Source organism: Oncorhynchus clarkii, chromosome 32 (assembly GCF_045791955.1).
Source record: "Oncorhynchus clarkii lewisi isolate Uvic-CL-2024 chromosome 32, UVic_Ocla_1.0, whole genome shotgun sequence".
NCBI lineage: Eukaryota > Metazoa > Chordata > Actinopteri > Salmoniformes > Salmonidae > Oncorhynchus > Oncorhynchus clarkii.
The window spans coordinates 34,300,006-34,321,682 of NC_092178.1; the positions used below are offsets into that span (position 1 = coordinate 34,300,006).

Below are 21,677 nucleotides of genomic sequence, written 5' to 3' on the forward strand. Positions count from 1 at the left end.
GATATGATGGAGTCTATGAAAGCTGAGCTTGACAGACAGAAAGAGGGAAAAAACAGAAGGAAAAAAGAAATGCCAATGATGAAGACCACGGTCCAGAGGCCACAGGATGAAACAGAGAAAGCCTACCTTGGAGATACGACAACTGAGATACCATTTGAGTCACAAGAGCTAAGAACCGCCATTGAAAAAGAAAGAAGAGACTTGGAACGCAGAGAGAAAATGATTATGAGAGAGAAGTATGACCTGGAAAAGTCAAAAGCCGAGTTTGAGAAGGAAAAGGCGGGGATGGAGAACATGATCACAAAACAACGAGAGGAGAGCAGACAAATGATTGAGGACATAGAAAAGAAAAAAGAAAATCTCGAGCAAATGGATGCAGAGATGCAAAGGAAAAGACAGGTCATCGTAAGGGAAATGCAATATAAAACACAAAAGATGCAGGATTTAAAAAAAGCAAAAGATAAATTTAAACAAACGCAAGTTAAATTTAGCAAAGAGAAAATTGAAATGGGAAACATCAAAAAGGCTACCTTGGCGGAAAGAAATAAACTAGCAGTAGAGCAAGCTTACATAGAGAAACGTAAGGAGGAGATGGAAGCCATCCTGGAAACGACAAAGAAGGAGAATGAAGATCTGCTGAACTTAAAAGCTCAAATAGAGGGATGGAAAGAAGACAAAGACGAACGGGGTGAACGCCTGAACAGGGAGAGAAAGGAACTTGAATATCTGAAAAGTAAGATTCAAAAAGAAAAAGAGGATACGATAAGAAACAGGAACATTTCGGAAAAAGAGAAAAAGGACTTGGAGCTGATGAGATCTGAAATGCAGAAAGAAAAGGGGAAGATGGAACAAGAGAAGCTTAAGGTACAAGTTGAGAGACAAAAGCTTGAACAAATGAAACTGGAGTTACAGAGAAAGTCCAACGACCTAGATATGATCATAGAAGACACAAAGAGGGAGAAAGTCAGTGCATCACAAATTCCTGTCCAAATACAACAAAAGAACCAAATTGATTGTTTTGTGGAAGAGACAAAGAGGAGTAAAATCGAAGAAGAATTGATGAGCGCTGAAATAAAAAGACAGAAAGAGGAGATAGACAGCAAACAAGACATTCTATCAAATGAGAGAGAAGATCTGAATAAACTCAGAACAGAGGTAAACAATCAGAGAGAAGAGATTGAAAATATCACGCAAGAGCAAATTAAAGAAACATTTCTAATTAATCAGACAAAGACAGAGATGGAAAAAGAGAGATGTGAGATGGACAGAAAAAAGAAAATGATAGAGCAGAATATGGATGAGCTAGAGCAGAGAAAGTGTGAGATGAGAAAAGTAGAAAACATAATTATCGAACTGAGAAAAGAAGAAGAGAGTATAACGAATGAGATGAACAGGATGAGAAAGAACACAGAGCAGAAAAGTTTTGAAATGCAGAGACGGTCTGAAGACATGAATCAGCTAATGGATGAGACAAGACGGGAGAGGGGGAAGGTTGAAGAACTGGCTATCCAAACTCAAAAACAAAGAGAAGAAATGATGGGTTTTATGGAAAAGAACAAACAAAAGCAGAACGAACTGGAACTCATGACTGACAAGATTGAAAGAGAGAAACAAGACATCGAAGACAGTCGGGATGTGCTAACAAAGGAGAGAGAAGAGCTGGAACAAATGAGGAGTGAGATACAGCAACAGAGAGAGGAGACAGAATCTCACACGGAAGACCAAAGGAAAGAGAAAGAACATTTGGAACAAATGACGACGGACATGAAAAAACAGTTGCTAGAGGTGGACAATGACAAGGAAATGATACAAAGCTCAATGGGTGAACTGAGAGTGAAAGAGGCAGAAATGGTGAGAGAAAAAGACAACATGGATAACAAGATGGCTAGGCTCAAAGAGGAAGAGGATAGAATGCGGGAAGAAATAGGAAGGAAGATGGACATCTTAAAGCAGGAAAGTTGTGAAATCAAAAGACTTAGAGATGAAATTGACAGTGAAAAGGACCAGCTGAATGCAAAATTGCTTGAGTTGGAAAAAATGCATGAAGAACTAGATAGAGAGAAGAAGGAAGTGAAAGACAGGAAGGATGAAACACTGAAAGAGAAAGATCAGTTGGAAGAGAGGCGAGGTAAGATAAGTAAGGAGAAAGAGGAATTGGATATCAGTCTTGAACTGATGAAAAGACAAAGGGAAGACTTGATGAGCTTGAAGGCTGAAGCAGAAGTACAGACCGAGCCTATGGAAACAGACTGGAAGGAAAAGCTCACGAGGGAAAGACAACAACTTGAAGATGTAAAGGAGGAGATACAGAAGGAAAAAGAAGCCATTGAGAGAAAGAAGGGATTGACCATGAAAGAAAGAGATGAGTTTGATCTGATGAAGTCTGAAACCCAGGGACAATTGGAGGAAATAGAACAAAACAAACAAGACATTCGTGTGGAGAAGGAAAAGCTGGATCAGATCAAAGCTGAGTTAGAAAGACGGTCTGAAGACATCAATCAGCTCATGGATGAGACAAGACGGGAGAGGGGGAAGGTTGAAGAACTGGCTATCCAAACTCAAAAACAAAGAGAAGAAATGGTGGGTTTTATGGAAAAGAACAAACAAAAGCAGAACGAACTGGAACTCATGAATGACAAGATTGAAAGAGAGAAACAAGACATCGAAGACAGTCGGGATGTGCTAACAAAGGAGAGAGAGGAGCTGGAACAAATGAGGAGTGAGATACAGCAACAGAGAGAGGAGACAGAATCTCACATGGAAGACCAAAGGAAAGAGAAAGAACATTTGGAACAAATGACGACGGACATGAAAAAACAGTTGCTAGAGGTGGACAATGACAAGGAAATAATACAAAGCTCAATGGGTGAACTGAGAGTGAAAGAGGCAGAAATGGTGAGAGAAAAAGACAACATGGATAACAATATGGCTAGGCTCAAAAAGGAAGAGGATAGAATGCGGGAAGAAATAGGAAGGAAGATGGACATCTTAAAGCAGGAAAGTTGTGAAATCAAAAGACTTAGAGATGAAATTGACAGTGAAAAGGACCAGCTGAATGCAAAATTGCTTGAGTTGGAAAAAATGCATGAAGAACTAGATAGAGAGAAGAAGGAAGTGAAAGACAGGAAGGATGAAACACTGAAAGAGAAAGATCAGTTGGAAGAGAGGCGAGGTAAGATAAGTAAGGAGAAAGAGGAATTGGATATCAGTCTTGAACTGATGAAAAGACAAAGGGAAGACTTGATGAGCTTGAAGGCTGAAGCAGAAGTACAGACCGAGCCTATGGAAACAGACTGGAAGGAAAAGCTCACGAGGGAAAGACAACAACTTGAAGATGTAAAGGAGGAGATACAGAAGGAAAAAGAAGCCATTGAGAGAAAGAAGGGATTGACCATGAAAGAAAGAGATGAGTTTGATCTGATGAAGTCTGAAACCCAGGGACAATTGGAGGAAATAGAACAAAACAAACAAGACATTCGTGTGGAGAAGGAAAAGCTGGATCAGATCAAAGCTGAGTTAGAAAGACGGTCTGAAGACATCAATCAGCTCATGGATGAGACAAGACGGGAGAGGGGGAAGGTTGAAGAACTGGCTATCCAAACTCAAAAACAAAGAGAAGAAATGGTGGGTTTTATGGAAAAGAACAAACAAAAGCAGAACGAACTGGAACTCATGACTGACAAGATTGAAAGAGAGAAACAAGACATCGAAGACAGTCGGGATGTGCTAACAAAGGAGAGAGAGGAGCTGGAACAAATGAGGAGTGAGATACAGCAACAGAGAGAGGAGACAGAATCTCACATGGAAGACCAAAGGATAGAGAAAGAACATTTGGAACAAATGACGACGGACATGAAAAAACAGTTGCTAGAGGTGGACAATGACAAGGAAATAATACAAAGCTCAATGGGTGAACTGAGAGTGAAAGAGGCAGAAATGGTGAGAGAAAAAGACAACATGGATAACAATATGGCTAGGCTCAAAGAGGAAGAGGATAGAATGCGGGAAGAAATAGGAAGGAAGATGGACATCTTAAAGCAGGAAAGTTGTGAAATCAAAAGACTTAGAGATGAAATTGACAGTGAAAAGGACCAGCTGAATGCAAAATTGCTTGAGTTGGAAAAAATGCATGAAGAACTAGATAGAGAGAAGAAGGAAGTGAAAGACAGGAAGGATGAAACACTGAAAGAGAAAGATCAGTTGGAAGAGAGGCGAGGTAAGATAAGTAAGGAGAAAGAGGAATTGGATATCAGTCTTGAACTGATGAAAAGACAAAGGGAAGACTTGATGAGCTTGAAGGCTGAAGCAGAAGTACAGACCGAGCCTATGGAAACAGACTGGAAGGAAAAGCTCACGAGGGAAAGACAACAACTTGAAGATGTAAAGGAGGAATTACAGAAGGAAAAAGAAGCCTTTGAGAGAAAGAAGGGATTGACCATGAAAGAAAGAGATGAGTTTGATCTGATGAAGTCTGAAACCCAGGGACAATTGGAGGAAATAGAACAAAACAAACAAGATATTCGTGTGGAGAAGGAAAAGCTGGATCAGATCAAAGCTGAGTTAGAAAGACGGTCTGAAGACATCAATCAGCTCATGGATGAGACAAGACGGGAGAGGGGGAAGGTTGAAGAACTGGCTATCCAAACTCAAAAACAAAGAGAAGAAATGGTGGGTTTTATGGAAAAGAACAAACAAAAGCAGAACGAACTGGAACTCATGACTGACAAGATTGAAAGAGAGAAACAAGACATCGAAGACAGTCGGGATGTGCTAACAAAGGAGAGAGAGGAGCTGGAACAAATGAGGAGTGAGATACAGCAACAGAGAGAGGAGACAGAATCTCACATGGAAGACCAAAGGATAGAGAAAGAACATTTGGAACAAATGACGACGGACATGAAAAAACAGTTGCTAGAGGTGGACAATGACAAGGAAATAATACAAAGCTCAATGGGTGAACTGAGAGTGAAAGAGGCAGAAATGGTGAGAGAAAAAGACAACATGGATAACAATATGGCTAGGCTCAAAGAGGAAGAGGATAGAATGCGGGAAGAAATAGGAAGGAAGATGGACATCTTAAAGCAGGAAAGTTGTGAAATCAAAAGACTTAGAGATGAAATTGACAGTGAAAAGGACCAGCTGAATGCAAAATTGCTTGAGTTGGAAAAAATGCATGAAGAACTAGATAGAGAGAAGAAGGAAGTGAAAGACAGGAAGGATGAAACACTGAAAGAGAAAGATCAGTTGGAAGAGAGGCGAGGTAAGATAAGTAAGGAGAAAGAGGAATTGGATATCAGTCTTGAACTGATGAAAAGACAAAGGGAAGACTTGATGAGCTTGAAGGCTGAAGCAGAAGTACAGACCGAGCCTATGGAAACAGACTGGAAGGAAAAGCTCACGAGGGAAAGACAACAACTTGAAGATGTAAAGGAGGAATTACAGAAGGAAAAAGAAGCCTTTGAGAGAAAGAAGGGATTGACCATGAAAGAAAGAGATGAGTTTGATCTGATGAAGTCTGAAACCCAGGGACAATTGGAGGAAATAGAACAAAACAAACAAGATATTCGTGTGGAGAAGGAAAAGCTGGATCAGATCAAAGCTGAGTTAGAAAGACGGTCTGAAGACATCAATCAGCTCATGGATGAGACAAGACGGGAGAGGGGGAAGGTTGAAGAACTGGCTATCCAAACTCAAAAACAAAGAGAAGAAATGGTGGGTTTTATGGAAAAGAACAAACAAAAGCAGAACGAACTGGAACTCATGACTGACAAGATTGAAAGAGAGAAACAAGACATCGAAGACAGTCGGGATGTGCTAACAAAGGAGAGAGAGGAGCTGGAACAAATGAGGAGTGAGATACAGCAACAGAGAGAGGAGACAGAATCTCACATGGAAGACCAAAGGAAAGAGAAAGAACATTTGGAACAAATGACGACGGACATGAAAAAACAGTTGCTAGAGGTGGACAATGACAAGGAAATGATACAAAGCTCAATGGGTGAACTGAGAGTGAAAGAGGCAGAAATGGTGAGAGAAAAAGACAACATGGATAACAAGATGGCTAGGCTCAAAGAGGAAGAGGATAGAATGCGGGAAGAAATAGGAAGGAAGATGGACATCTTAAAGCAGGAAAGTTGTGAAATCAAAAGACTTAGAGATGAAATTGACAGTGAAAAGGACCAGCTGAATGCAAAATTGCTTGAGTTGGAAAAAATGCATGAAGAACTAGATAGAGAGAAGAAGGAAGTGAAAGACAGGAAGGATGAAACACTGAAAGAGAAAGATCAGTTGGAAGAGAGGCGAGGTAAGATAAGTAAGGAGAAAGAGGAATTGGATATCAGTCTTGAACTGATGAAAAGACAAAGGGAAGACTTGATGAGCTTGAAGGCTGAAGCAGAAGTACAGACCGAGCCTATGGAAACAGACTGGAAGGAAAAGCTCACGAGGGAAAGACAACAACTTGAAGATGTAAAGGAGGAATTACAGAAGGAAAAAGAAGCCTTTGAGAGAAAGAAGGGATTGACCATGAAAGAAAGAGATGAGTTTGATCTGATGAAGTCTGAAACCCAGGGACAATTGGAGGAAATAGAACAAAACAAACAAGACATTCGTGTGGAGAAGGAAAAGCTGGATCAGATCAAAGCTGAGTTAGAAAGACGGTCTGAAGACATCAATCAGCTCATGGATGAGACAAGACGGGAGAGGGGGAAGGTTGAAGAACTGGCTATCCAAACTCAAAAACAAAGAGAAGAAATGGTGGGTTTTATGGAAAAGAACAAACAAAAGCAGAACGAACTGGAACTCATGACTGACAAGATTGAAAGAGAGAAACAAGACATCGAAGACAGTCGGGATGTGCTAACAAAGGAGAGAGAGGAGCTGGAACAAATGAGGAGTGAGATACAGCAACAGAGAGAGGAGACAGAATCTCACATGGAAGACCAAAGGAAAGAGAAAGAACATTTGGAACAAATGACGACAGACATGAAAAAACAGTTGCTAGAGGTGGACAATGACAAGGAAATGATACAAAGCTCAATGGGTGAACTGAGAGTGAAAGAGGCAGAAATGGTGAGAGAAAAAGACAACATGGATAACAAGATGGCTAGGCTCAAAGAGGAAGAGGATAGAATGCGGGAAGAAATAGGAAGGAAGATGGACATCTTAAAGCAGGAAAGTTGTGAAATCAAAAGACTTAGAGATGAAATTGACAGTGAAAAGGACCAGCTGAATGCAAAATTGCTTGAGTTGGAAAAAATGCATGAAGAACTAGATAGAGAGAAGAAGGAAGTGAAAGACAGGAAGGATGAAACACTGAAAGAGAAAGATCAGTTGGAAGAGAGGCGAGGTAAGATAAGTAAGGAGAAAGAGGAATTGGATATCAGTCTTGAACTGATGAAAAGACAAAGGGAAGACTTGATGAGCTTGAAGGCTGAAGCAGAAGTACAGACCGAGCCTATGGAAACAGACTGGAAGGAAAAGCTCACGAGGGAAAGACAACAACTTGAAGATGTAAAGGAGGAGATACAGAAGGAAAAAGAAGCCTTTGAGAGAAAGAAGGGATTGACCATGAAAGAAAGAGATGAGTTTGATCTGATGAAGTCTGAAACACAGGGACAATTGGAGGAAATAGAACAAAACAAACAAGACATTCGTGTGGAGAAGGAAAAGCTGGATCAGATCAAAGCTGAGTTAGAAAGACGGTCTGAAGACATCAATCAGCTCATGGATGAGACAAGACGGGAGAGGGGGAAGGTTGAAGAACTGGCTATCCAAACTCAAAAACAAAGAGAAGAAATGGTGGGTTTTATGGAAAAGAACAAACAAAAGCAGAACGAACTGGAACTCATGACTGACAAGATTGAAAGAGAGAAACAAGACATCGAAGACAGTCGGGATGTGCTAACAAAGGAGAGAGAGGAGCTGGAACAAATGAGGAGTGAGATACAGCAACAGAGAGAGGAGACAGAATCTCACATGGAAGACCAAAGGAAAGAGAAAGAACATTTGGAACAAATGACGACGGACATGAAAAAACAGTTGCTAGAGGTGGACAATGACAAGGAAATGATACAAAGCTCAATGGGTGAACTGAGAGTGAAAGAGGCAGAAATGGTGAGAGAAAAAGACAACATGGATAACAAGATGGCTAGGCTCAAAGAGGAAGAGGATAGAATGCGGGAAGAAATAGGAAGGAAGATGGACATCTTAAAGCAGGAAAGTTGTGAAATCAAAAGACTTAGAGATGAAATTGACAGTGAAAAGGACCAGCTGAATGCAAAATTGCTTGAGTTGGAAAAAATGCGTGAAGAACAAGATAGAGAGAAGAAGGAAGTGAAAGACAGGAAGGATGAAACACTGAAAGAGAAAGATCAGTTGGAAGAGAGGCGAGGTAAGATGAGCAAGGAGAAAGAGGAATTGGATATCAGTCTTGAACTGATGAAAAGACAAAGGGAAGACTTGACAAGCTTGAAGGCTGAAGCAGAAGTACAGACCGAACCTATGGAAACAGACTGGAAGGAAAAGCTCACGATGGAAAGACAACAACTTGAAGATGTAAAGGAGGAGATACAGAAGGAAAAAGAAGCCTTTGAGAGAAAGAAGGGTTTGACCATGAAAGAAAGAGATGAGTTTGATCTGATGAAGTCTGAAACACAGGGACAATTGGAGGAAATAGAACAAAACAAACAAGACATTCGTGTGGAGAAGGAAAAGCTGGATCAGATCAAAGCTGAGTTAGAAAGACGGTCTGAAGACATCAATCAGCTCATGGATGAGACAAGACGGGAGAGGGGGAAGGTTGAAGAACTGGCTATCCAAACTCAAAAACAAAGAGAAGAAATGGTGGGTTTTATGGAAAAGAACAAACAAAAGCAGAACGAACTGGAACTCATGAATGACAAGATTGAAAGAGAGAAACAAGACATCGAAGACAGTCGGGATGTGCTAACAAAGGAGAGAGAGGAGCTGGAACAAATGAGGAGTGAGATACAGCAACAGAGAGAGGAGACAGAATCTCACATGGAAGACCAAAGGAAAGAGAAAGAACATTTGGAACAAATGACGACGGACATGAAAAAACAGTTGCTAGAGGTGGACAATGACAAGGAAATGATACAAAGCTCAATGGGTGAACTGAGAGTGAAAGAGGCAGAAATGGTGAGAGAAAAAGACAACATGGATAACAAGATGGCTAGGCTCAAAGAGGAAGAGGATGGAATGCGGGAAGAAATAGGAAGGAAGATGGACATCTTAAAGCAGGAAAGTTGTGAAATCAAAAGACTTAGAGATGAAATTGACAGTGAAAAGGACCAGCTGAATGCAAAATTGCTTGAGTTGGAGAAAATGCGTGAAGAACTAGAAAGAGAGAAGAAGGAAGTGAACAACAGGAAGGATGAAACACTGAAAGAGAAAGATCAGTTGGAAGAGAGGCGAGGTAAGATGAGCAAGGAGAAAGAGGAATTGGATATCAGTCTTGAACTGATGAAAAGACAAAGGGAAGACTTGACAAGCTTGAAGGCTGAAGCAGAAGTACAGACCGAACCTATGGAAACAGACTGGAAGGAAAAGCTCACGATGGAAAGACAACAACTTGAAGATGTAAAGGAGGAGATACAGAAGGAAAAAGAAGCCTTTGAGAGAAAGAAGGGTTTGACCATGAAAGAAAGAGATGAGTTTGATCTGATGAAGTCTGAAACACAGGGACAATTGGAGGAAATAGAACAAAACAAACAAGACATTCGTGTGGAGAAGGAAAAGCTGGATCAGATCAAAGCTGAGTTAGAAAGACGATCTGAAGACATCAATCAGCTCATGGATGAGACAAGACGGGAGAGGGGGAAGGTTGAAGAACTGGCTATCCAAACTCAAAAACAAAGAGAAGAAATGGTGGGTTTTATGGAAAAGAACAAACAAAAGCAGAACGAACTGGAACTCATGAATGACAAGATTGAAAGAGAGAAACAAGACATCGAAGACAGTCGGGATGTGCTAACAAAGGAGAGAGAGGAGCTGGAACAAATGAGGAGTGAGATACAGCAACAGAGAGAGGAGACAGAATCTCACATGGAAGACCAAAGTAAAGAGAAAGAACATTTGGAACAAATTACGACGGACATGAAAAAACAGTTGCTAGAGGTAGACAATGACAAGGAAATGATACAAAGCTCAATCGGTGAACTGAGAGTGAAAGAGGCAGAAATGGTGAGAGAAAAAGACAACATGGATAACAAGATGGCTAGGCTCAAAGAGGAAGAGGATAGAATGCGGGAAGAAATAGGAAGGAAGATGGACATCTTAAAGCAGGAAAGTTGTGAAATCAAAAGACTTAGAGATGAAATTGACAGTGAAAAGGACCAGCTGAATGCAAAATTGCTTGAGTTGGAAAAAATGCGTGAAGAACTAGATAGAGAGAAGAAGGAAGTGAAAGACAGGAAGGATGAAACACTGAAAGAGAAAGATCAGTTGGAAGAGAGGCGAGGTAAGATAAGTAAGGAGAAAAAGGAATTGGATATCAGTCTTGAACTGATGAAAAGACAAAGGGAAGACTTGACGAGCTTGAAGGCTGAAGCAGAAGTACAGACCGAACCTATGGAAACAGACTGGAAGGAAAAGCTCACGAGGGAAAGACAACAACTTGAAGATGTAAAAGAGGAGATACAGAAGGAAAAAGAAGCCTTTGAGAGAAAGAAGGGATTGACCATGAAAGAAAGAGATGAGTTTGATCTGATGAAGTCTGAAACACAGGGACAATTGGAGGAAATAAAACAAAACAAACAAGACATTCGTGTGGAGAAGGAAAAGCTGGATCAGATCAAAGCTGAGTTAGAAAGACGGTCTGAAGACATCAATCAGCTCATGGATGAGACAAGACGGGAGAGGGGGAAGGTTGAAGAACTGGCTATCCAAACTCAAAAACAAAGAGAAGAAATGGTGGGTTTTATGGAAAAGAACAAACAAAAGCAGAACGAACTGGAACTCATGAATGCCAAGATTGAAAGAGAGAAACAAGACATCGAAGACAGTCGGGATGTGCTAACAAAGGAGAGAGAGGAGCTGGAACAAATGAGGAGTGAGATACAGCAACAGAAAGAGGAGACAGAATCTCACATGGAAGACCAAAGGAAAGAGAAAGAACATTTGGAACAAATGACGACAGACATGAAAAAACAGTTGCTAGAGGTGGACAATGACAAGGAAATGATACAAAGTTCAATGGGTGAACTGAGAGTGAAAGAGGCAGAAATGGTGAGAGAAAAAGACAACATGGATAACAAGATGGCTAGGCTCAAAGAGGAAGAGGATGGAATGCGGGAAGAAATAGGAAGGAAGATGGACATCTTAAAGCAGGAAAATTGTGAAATCAAAAGACTTAGAGATGAAATTGACAGTGAAAAGGACCAGCTGAATGCAAAATTGCTTGAGTTGGAGAAAATGCATGAAGAACTAGAAAGAGAGAAGAAGGAAGTGAACAACAGGAAGGATGAAACACTGAAAGAGAAAGATCAGTTGGAAGAGAGGCGAGGTAAGATGAGCAAGGAGAAAGAGGAATTGGATATCAGTCTTGAACTGATGAAAAGACAAAGGGAAGACTTGACAAGCTTGAAGGCTGAAGCAGAAGTACAGACCGAACCTATGGAAACAGACTGGAAGGAAAAGCTCACGATGGAAAGACAACAACTTGAAGATGTAAAGGAGGAGATACAGAAGGAAAAAGAAGCCTTTGAGAGAAAGAAGGGTTTGACCATGAAAGAAAGAGATGAGTTTGATCTGATGAAGTCTGAAACACAGGGACAATTGGAGGAAATAGAACAAAACAAACAAGACATTCGTGTGGAGAAGGAAAAGCTGGATCAGATCAAAGCTGAGTTAGAAAGACGGTCTGAAGACATCAATCAGCTCATGGATGAGACAAGACGGGAGAGGGGGAAGGTTGAAGAACTGGCTATCCAAACTCAAAAACAAAGAGATGAAATGGTGGGTTTTATGGAAAAGAACAAACAAAAGCAGAACGAACTGGAACTCATGAATGACAAGATTGAAAGAGAGAAACAAGACATCGAAGAAAGTTGGGATGTGCTAACAAAGGAGAGAGAGGAGCTGGAACAAATGAGGAGTGAGATACAGCAACAGAGAGAGGAGACAGAATCTCACATGGAAGACCAAAGGAAAGAGAAAGAACATTTGGAACAAATTACGACGGACATGAAAAAACAGTTGCTAGAGGTAGACAATGACAAGGAAATGATACAAAGCTCAATCGGTGAACTGAGAGTGAAAGAGGCAGAAATGGTGAGAGAAAAAGACAACATGGATAACAAGATGGCTAGGCTCAAAGAGGAAGAGGATAGAATGCGGGAAGAAATAGGAAAGAAGATGGACATCTTAAAGCAGGAAAGTTGTGAAATCAAAAGACTTAGAGATGAAATTGACAGTGAAAAGGACCAGCTGAATGCAAAATTGCTTGAGTTGGAAAAAATGCGTGAAGAACTAGATAGAGAGAAGAAGGAAGTGAAAGACAGGAAGGATGAAACACTGAAAGAGAAAGATCAGTTGGAAGAGAGGCGAGGTAAGATAAGTAAGGAGAAAGAGGAATTGGATATCAGTCTTGAACTGATGAAAAGACAAAGGGAAGACTTGACGAACTTGAAGGCTGAAGCAGAAGTACAGACCGAACCTATGGAAACAGACTGGAAGGAAAAGCTCACGAGGGAAAGACAACAACTTGAAGATGTAAAGGAGGAGATACAGAAGGAAAAAGAAGCCTTTGAGAGAAAGAAGGGATTGACCATGAAAGAAAGAGATGAGTTTGATCTGATGAAGTCTGAAACACAGGGACAATTGGAGGAAATAGAACAAAACAAACAAGACATTTGTGTGGAGAAGGAAAAGCTGGATCAGATCAAAGCTGAGTTAGAAAGACGGTCTGAAGACATCAATCAGCTCATGGATGAGACAAGACGGGAGAGGGGGAAGGTTGAAGAACTGGCTATCCAAACTCAAAAACAAAGAGAAGAAATGGTGGGTTTTATGGAAAAGAACAAACAAAAGCAGAACGAACTGGAACTCATGAATGACAAGATTGAAAGAGAGAAACAAGACATCGAGGACAGTCGGGATGTGCTAACAAAGGAGAGAGAGGAGCTGGAACAAATGAGGAGTGAGATACAGCAACAGAAAGAGGAGACAGAATTTCACATGGAAGACCAAAGGAAAGAGAAAGAACATTTGGAACAAATGACGACAGACATGAAAAAACAGTTGCTAGAGGTGGACAATGACAAGGAAATGATACAAAGTTCAATGGGTGAACTGAGAGTGAAAGAGGCAGAAATGGTGAGAGAAAAAGACAACATGGATAACAAGATGGCTAGGCTCAAAGAGGAAGAGGATGGAATGCGGGAAGAAATAGGAAGGAAGATGGACATCTTAAAGCAGGAAAATTGTGAAATCAAAAGACTTAGAGATGAAATTGACAGTGAAAAGGACCAGCTGAATGCAAAATTGCTTGAGTTGGAGAAAATGCGTGAAGAACTAGAAAGAGAGAAGAAGGAAATGAACAACAGGAAGGATGAAACACTGAAAGAGAAAGACCAGTTGGAAGAGAGGCGAGGTAAGATGAGCAAGGAGAAAGAGGAATTGGATATCAGTCTTGAACTGATGAAAAGACAAAGGGAAGACTTGACGAGCTTGAAGGCTGAAGCAGAAGCACAGAACGAGGCTATGGAAAAAGACTGGAAGGAAAAGCTCACGATGGAAAGACAACAACTTGAAGATGTAAAGGAGGAGATACAGAAGGAAAAAGAAGCCTTTGAGATAAATAAGGGATTGACCATGAAAGAAAGAGATGAGTTTGATCTGATGAAGTCTGAAACACAGGGACAATTGGAGGAAATAGAACAAAACAAACAAGACATTCGTGTGGAGAAGGAAAAGCTGGATCAGATCAAAGCTGAGTTAGAAAGACGGTCTGAAGACATCAATCAGCTCATGGATGAGACAAGACGGGAGAGGGGGAAGGTTGAAGAACTGGCTATCCAAACTCAAAAACAAAGAGAAGAAATGGTGGGTTTTATGGAAAAGAACAAACAAAAGCAGAACGAACTGGAACTCATGAATGACAAGATTGAAAGAGAGAAACAAGACATCGAAGACAGTCGGGATGTGCTAACAAAGGAGAGAGAGGAGCTGGAACAAATGAGGAGTGAGATACAGCAACAGAGAGAGGAGACAGAATCTCACATGGAAGACCAAAGGAAAGAGAAAGAACATTTGGAACAAATGACGACGGACATGAAAAAACAGTTGCTAAAGGTGGACAATGACAAGGAAATGATACAAAGCTCAATGTGTGAACTGAGAGTGAAAGAGGCAGAAATGGTGAGAGAAAAAGACAACATGGATAACAAGATGGCTAGGCTCAATGAGGAAGAGGATAGAAAGCGGGAAGAAATAGGAAGGAAAATGGACATCTTAAAGCAGGAAAGTTGTGAAATCACAAGACTTAGAGATGAAATTGACAGTGAAAAGGACCAGCTGAATGCAAAATTGCTTGAGTTGGAAAAAATGTGTGAAGAACTAGATAGAGAGAAGAAGGAAGTGAAAGACAGGAAGGATGAAACACTGAAAGAGAAAGATCAGTTGGAAGAGAGGCGAGGTAAGATAAGTAAGGAGAAAGGGGAATTGGATATCAGTCTTGAACTGATGAAAAGACAAAGTGAAGACTTGACAAGCTTGAAGGCTGAAGCAGAAGTACAGACCGAGCCTATGGAAACAGACTGGAAGGAAAAGCTCACGAGGGAAAGACAACAACTTGAAGATGTAAAGGAGGAGATACAGAAGGAAAAAGAAGCCTTTGAGAGAAAGAAGGGATTGACCATGAAAGAAAGAGATGAGTTTGATCTGATGAAGTCTGAAACCCAGGGACAATTGGAGGAAATAGAACCAAACAAACAAGACATTCGTGTGGAGAAGGAAAAGCTGGATCAGATCAAAGCTGAGTTAGAAAGACGGTCTGAAGACATCAATCAGCTCATGGATGAGACAAGACGGGAGAGGGGGAAGGTTGAAGAACTGGCTATCCAAACTCAAAAACAAAGAGAAGAAATGGTGGGTTTTATGGAAAAGAACAAACAAAAGCAGAACGAACTGGAACTCATGAATGACAAGATTGAAAGAGAGAAACAAGACATCGAAGACAGTCGGGATGTGCTAACAAAGGAGAGAGAGGAGCTGGAACAAATGAGGAGTGAGATACAGCAACAGAGAGAGGAGACAGAATCTCACATGGAAGACCAAAGGAAAGAGAAAGAACATTTGGAACAAATGACGACGGACATGAAAAAACAGTTGCTAAAGGTGGACAATGACAAGGAAATGATACAAAGCTCAATGTGTGAACTGAGAGTGAAAGAGGCAGAAATGGTGAGAGAAAAAGACAACATGGATAACAAGATGGCTAGGCTCAAAGAGGAAGAGGATGGAATGCGGGAAGAAATAGGAAGGAAGATGGACATCTTAAAGCAGGAAAGTTGTGAAACCAAAAGACTTAGAGATGAAATTGACAGTGAAAAGGACCAGCTGAATGCAAAATTGCTTGAGTTGGAAAAAATGCGTGAAGAACTAGATAGAGAGAAGAAGGAAGTGAAAGACAGGAAGGATGAAACACTGAAAGAGAAAGATCAGTTGGAAGAGAGGCGAGGTAAGATAAGTAAGGAGAAAGAGGAATTGGATATCAGTCTTGAACTGATGAAAAGACAAAGGGAAGACTTGACGAGCTTGAAGGCTGAAGCAGAAGTACAGACCGAACCTATGGAAACAGACTGGAAGGAAAAGCTCACGAGGGAAAGACAACAACTTGAAGATGTAAAGGAGGAGATACAGAAGGAAAAAGAAGCCTTTGAGAGAAAGAAGGGATTGACCATGAAAGAAAGAGATGAGTTTGATCTGATGAAGTCTGAAACACAGGGACAATTGGAGGAAATAGAACAAAACAAACAAGACATTTGTGTGGAGAAGGAAAAGCTGGATCAGATCAAAGCTGAGTTAGAAAGACGGTCTGAAGACATCAATCAGCTCATGGATGAGACAAGACGGGAGAGGGGGAAGGTTGAAGAACTGGCTATCCAAACTCAAAAACAAAGAGAAGAAATGGTGGGTTTTATGGAAAAGAACAAACAAAAGCAGAACGAACTGGAACTCATGAATGACAAGATTGAAAGAGAGAAACAAGACATCGAGGACAGTCGGGATGTGCTAACAAAGGAGAGAGAGGAGCTGGAACAAATGAGGAGTGAGATACAGCAACAGAAAGAGGAGACAGAATTTCACATGGAAGACCAAAGGAAAGATAAAGAACATTTGGAACAAATGACGACAGACATGAAAAAACAGTTGCTAGAGGTGGACAATGACAAGGAAATGATACAAAGTTCAATGGGTGAACTGAGAGTGAAAGAGGCAGAAATGGTGAGAGAAAAAGACAACATGGATAACAAGATGGCTAGGCTCAAAGAGGAAGAGGATGGAATGCGGGAAGAAATAGGAAGGAAGATGGACATCTTAAAGCAGGAAAATTGTGAAATCAAAAGACTTAGAGATGAAATTGACAGTGAAAAGGACCAGCTGAATGCAAAATTGCTTGAGTTGGAGAAAATGCGTGAAGAACTAGAAAGAGAGAAGAAGGAAATGAACAACAGGAAGGATGAAACACTGAAAGAGAAAGATCAGTTGGAAGAGAGGCGAGGTAAGATGAGCAAGGAGAAAGAGGAATTGGATATCAGTCTTGAACTGATGAAAAGACAAAGGGAAGACTTGACGAGCTTGAAGGCTGAAGCAGAAGCACAGAACGAGGCTATGGAAAAAGACTGGAAGGAAAAGCTCACGATGGAAAGACAACAACTTGAAGATGTAAAGGAGGAGATACAGAAGGAAAAAGAAGCCTTTGAGATAAATAAGGGATTGACCATGAAAGAAAGAGATGAGTTTGATCTGATGAAGTCTGAAACACAGGGACAATTGGAGGAAATAGAACAAAACAAACAAGACATTCGTGTGGAGAAGGAAAAGCTGGATCAGATCAAAGCTGAGTTAGAAAGACGGTCTGAAGACATCAATCAGCTCATGGATGAGACAAGACGGGAGAGGGGGAAGGTTGAAGAACTGGCTATCCAAACTCAAAAACAAAGAGAAGAAATGGTGGGTTTTATGGAAAAGAACAAACAAAAGCAGAACGAACTGGAACTCATGAATGACAAGATTGAAAGAGAGAAACAAGACATCGAGGACAGTCGGGATGTGCTAACAAAGGAGAGAGAGGAGCTGGAACAAATGAGGAGTGAGATACAGCAACAGAAAGAGGAGACAGAATTTCACATGGAAGACCAAAGGAAAGAGAAAGAACATTTGGAACAAATGACGACAGACATGAAAAAACAGTTGCTAGAGGTGGACAATGACAAGGAAATGATACAAAGTTCAATGGGTGAACTGAGAGTGAAAGAGGCAGAAATGGTGAGAGAAAAAGACAACATGGATAACAAGATGGCTAGGCTCAAAGAGGAAGAGGATGGAATGCGGGAAGAAATAGGAAGGAAGATGGACATCTTAAAGCAGGAAAATTGTGAAATCAAAAGACTTAGAGATGAAATTGACAGTGAAAAGGACCAGCTGAATGCAAAATTGCTTGAGTTGGAGAAAATGCGTGAAGAACTAGAAAGAGAGAAGAAGGAAATGAACAACAGGAAGGATGAAACACTGAAAGAGAAAGATCAGTTGGAAGAGAGGCGAGGTAAGATGAGCAAGGAGAAAGAGGAATTGGATATCAGTCTTGAACTGATGAAAAGACAAAGGGAAGACTTGACGAGCTTGAAGGCTGAAGCAGAAGCACAGAACGAGGCTATGGAAAAAGACTGGAAGGAAAAGCTCACGATGGAAAGACAACAACTTGAAGATGTAAAGGAGGAGATACAGAAGGAAAAAGAAGCCTTTGAGATAAATAAGGGATTGACCATGAAAGAAAGAGATGAGTTTGATCTGATGAAGTCTGAAACACAGGGACAATTGGAGGAAATAGAACAAAACAAACAAGACATTCGTGTGGAGAAGGAAAAGCTGGATCAGATCAAAGCTGAGTTAGAAAGACGGTCTGAAGACATCAATCAGCTCATGGATGAGACAAGACGGGAGAGGGGGAAGGTTGAAGAACTGGCTATCCAAACTCAAAAACAAAGAGAAGAAATGGTGGGTTTTATGGAAAAGAACAAACAAAAGCAGAACGAACTGGAACTCATGAATGACAAGATTGAAAGAGAGAAACAAGACATCGAAGACAGTCGGGATGTGCTAACAAAGGAGAGAGAGGAGCTGGAACAAATGAGGAGTGAGATACAGCAACAGAGAGAGGAGACAGAATCTCACATGGAAGACCAAAGGAAAGAGAAAGAACATTTGGAACAAATGACGACGGACATGAAAAAACAGTTGCTAAAGGTGGACAATGACAAGGAAATGATACAAAGCTCAATGTGTGAACTGAGAGTGAAAGAGGCAGAAATGGTGAGAGAAAAAGACAACATGGATAACAAGATGGCTAGGCTCAATGAGGAAGAGGATAGAAAGCGGGAAGAAATAGGAAGGAAAATGGACATCTTAAAGCAGGAAAGTTGTGAAATCACAAGACTTAGAGATGAAATTGACAGTGAAAAGGACCAGCTGAATGCAAAATTGCTTGAGTTGGAAAAAATGTGTGAAGAACTAGATAGAGAGAAGAAGGAAGTGAAAGACAGGAAGGATGAAACACTGAAAGAGAAAGATCAGTTGGAAGAGAGGCGAGGTAAGATAAGTAAGGAGAAAGGGGAATTGGATATCAGTCTTGAACTGATGAAAAGACAAAGTGAAGACTTGACAAGCTTGAAGGCTGAAGCAGAAGTACAGACCGAGCCTATGGAAACAGACTGGAAGGAAAAGCTCACGAGGGAAAGACAACAACTTGAAGATGTAAAGGAGGAGATACAGAAGGAAAAAGAAGCCTTTGAGAGAAAGAAGGGATTGACCATGAAAGAAAGAGATGAGTTTGATCTGATGAAGTCTGAAACCCAGGGACAATTGGAGGAAATAGAACCAAACAAACAAGACATTCGTGTGGAGAAGGAAAAGCTGGATCAGATCAAAGCTGAGTTAGAAAGACGGTCTGAAGACATCAATCAGCTCATGGATGAGACAAGACGGGAGAGGGGGAAGGTTGAAGAACTGGCTATCCAAACTCAAAAACAAAGAGAAGAAATGGTGGGTTTTATGGAAAAGAACAAACAAAAGCAGAACGAACTGGAACTCATGAATGACAAGATTGAAAGAGAGAAACAAGACATCGAAGACAGTCGGGATGTGCTAACAAAGGAGAGAGAGGAGCTGGAACAAATGAGGAGTGAGATACAGCAACAGAGAGAGGAGACAGAATCTCACATGGAAGACCAAAGGAAAGAGAAAGAACATTTGGAACAAATGACGACGGACATGAAAAAACAGTTGCTAAAGGTGGACAATGACAAGGAAATGATACAAAGCTCAATGTGTGAACTGAGAGTGAAAGAGGCAGAAATGGTGAGAGAAAAAGACAACATGGATAACAAGATGGCTAGGCTCAATGAGGAAGAGGATAGAAAGCGGGAAGAAATAGGAAGGAAAATGGACATCTTAAAGCAGGAAAGTTGTGAAATCACAAGACTTAGAGATGAAATTGACAGTGAAAAGGACCAGCTGAATGCAAAATTGCTTGAGTTGGAAAAAATGTGTGAAGAACTAGATAGAGAGAAGAAGGAAGTGAAAGACAGGAAGGATGAAACACTGAAAGAGAAAGATCAGTTGGAAGAGAGGCGAGGTAAGATAAGTAAGGAGAAAGGGGAATTGGATATCAGTCTTGAACTGATGAAAAGACAAAGTAAAGACTTGACAAGCTTGAAGGCTGAAGCAGAAGTACAGACCGAGCCTATGGAAACAGACTGGAAGGAAAAGCTCACGAGGGAAAGACAACAACTTGAAGATGTAAAGGAGGAGATACAGAAGGAAAAAGAAGCCTTTGAGAGAAAGAAGGGATTGACCATGAAAGAAAGAGATGAGTTTGATCTGATGAAGTCTGAAACCCAGGGACAATTGGAGGAAATAGAACCAAACAAACAAGACATTCGTGTGGAGAAGGAAAAGCTGGATCAGATCAAAGCTGAGTTAGAAAGACGGTCTGAAGACATCAATCAGCTCATGGATGAGACAAGACGGGAGAGGGGGAAGGTTGAAGAACTGGCTATCCAAACTCAAAAACAAAGAGAAGAAATGGTGGGTTTTATGGAAAAGAACAAACAAAAGCAGAACGAACTGGAACTCATGAATGACAAGATTGAAAGAGAGAAACAAGACATCGAAGACAGTCGGGATGTGCTAACAAAGGAGAGAGAGGAGCTGGAACAAATGAGGAGTGAGATACAGCAACAGAGAGAGGAGACAGAATCTCACATGGAAGACCAAAGGAAAGAGAAAGAACATTTGGAACAAATGACGACGGACATGAAAAAACAGTTGCTAAAGGTGGACAATGACAAGGAAATGATACAAAGCTCAATGGGTGAACTGAGAGTGAAAGAGGCAGAAATGGTGAGAGAAAAAGACAACATGGATAACAAGATGGCTAGGCTCAATGAGGAAGAGGATAGAAAGCGGGAAGAAATAGGAAGGAAAATGGACATCTTAAAGCAGGAAAGTTGTGAAACCAAAAGACTTAGAGATGAAATTGACAGTGAAAAGGACCAGCTGAATGCAAAATTGCTTGAGTTGGAAAAAATGTGTGAAGAACTAGATAGAGAGAAGAAGGAAGTGAAAGACAGGAAGGATGAAACACTGAAAGAGAAAGATCAGTTGGAAGAGAGGCGAGGTAAGATAAGTAAGGAGAAAGGGGAATTGGATATCAGTCTTGAACTGATGAAAAGACAAAGTGAAGACTTGATGAGCTTGAAGGCTGAAGCAGAAGTACAGACCGAGCCTATGGAAACAGACTGGAAGGAAAAGCTCACGAGGGAAAGACAACAACTTGAAGATGTAAAGGAGGAGATACAGAAGGAAAAAGAAGCCTTTGAGAGAAAGAAGGGATTGACCATGAAAGAAAGAGATGAGTTTGATCTGATGAAGTCTGAAACCCAGGGACAATTGGAGGAAATAGAACCAAACAAACAAGACATTCGTGTGGAGAAGGAAAAGCTGGATCAGATCAAAGCTGAGTTAGAAAGACGGTCTGAAGACATCAATCAGCTCATGGATGAGACAAGACGGGAGAGGGGGAAGGTTGAAGAACTGGCTATCCAAACTCAAAAACAAAGAGAAGAAATGGTGGGTTTTATGGAAAAGAACAAACAAAAGCAGAACGAACTGGAACTCATGAATGACAAGATTGAAAGAGAGAAACAAGACATCGAGGACAGTCGGGATGTGCTAACAAAGGAGAGAGAGGAGCTGGAACAAATGAGGAGTGAGATACAGCAACAGAAAGAGGAGACAGAATTTCACATGGAAGACCAAAGGAAAGAGAAAGAACATTTGGAACAAATGACGACAGACATGAAAAAACAGTTGCTAGAGGTGGACAATGACAAGGAAATGATACAAAGTTCAATGGGTGAACTGAGAGTGAAAGA

The 21,677-nt window shown here is 40.9% G+C and overlaps 1 protein-coding gene across 1 annotated transcript in view; it reads left to right on the forward strand.

Annotated features, from left to right (window-relative positions):
* The window catches only part of LOC139391750 (titin homolog), a 56,176-nt gene that overhangs the window by 12,799 nt on the left and 21,700 nt on the right, over nt 1–21,677 (forward strand). The window contains exon 5 of the mRNA XM_071139259.1: nt 1–21,677. This exon is cut by the window's right edge and continues 21,700 nt beyond it. Coding sequence (XP_070995360.1) covers nt 1–21,677 — 21,677 coding nt within the window.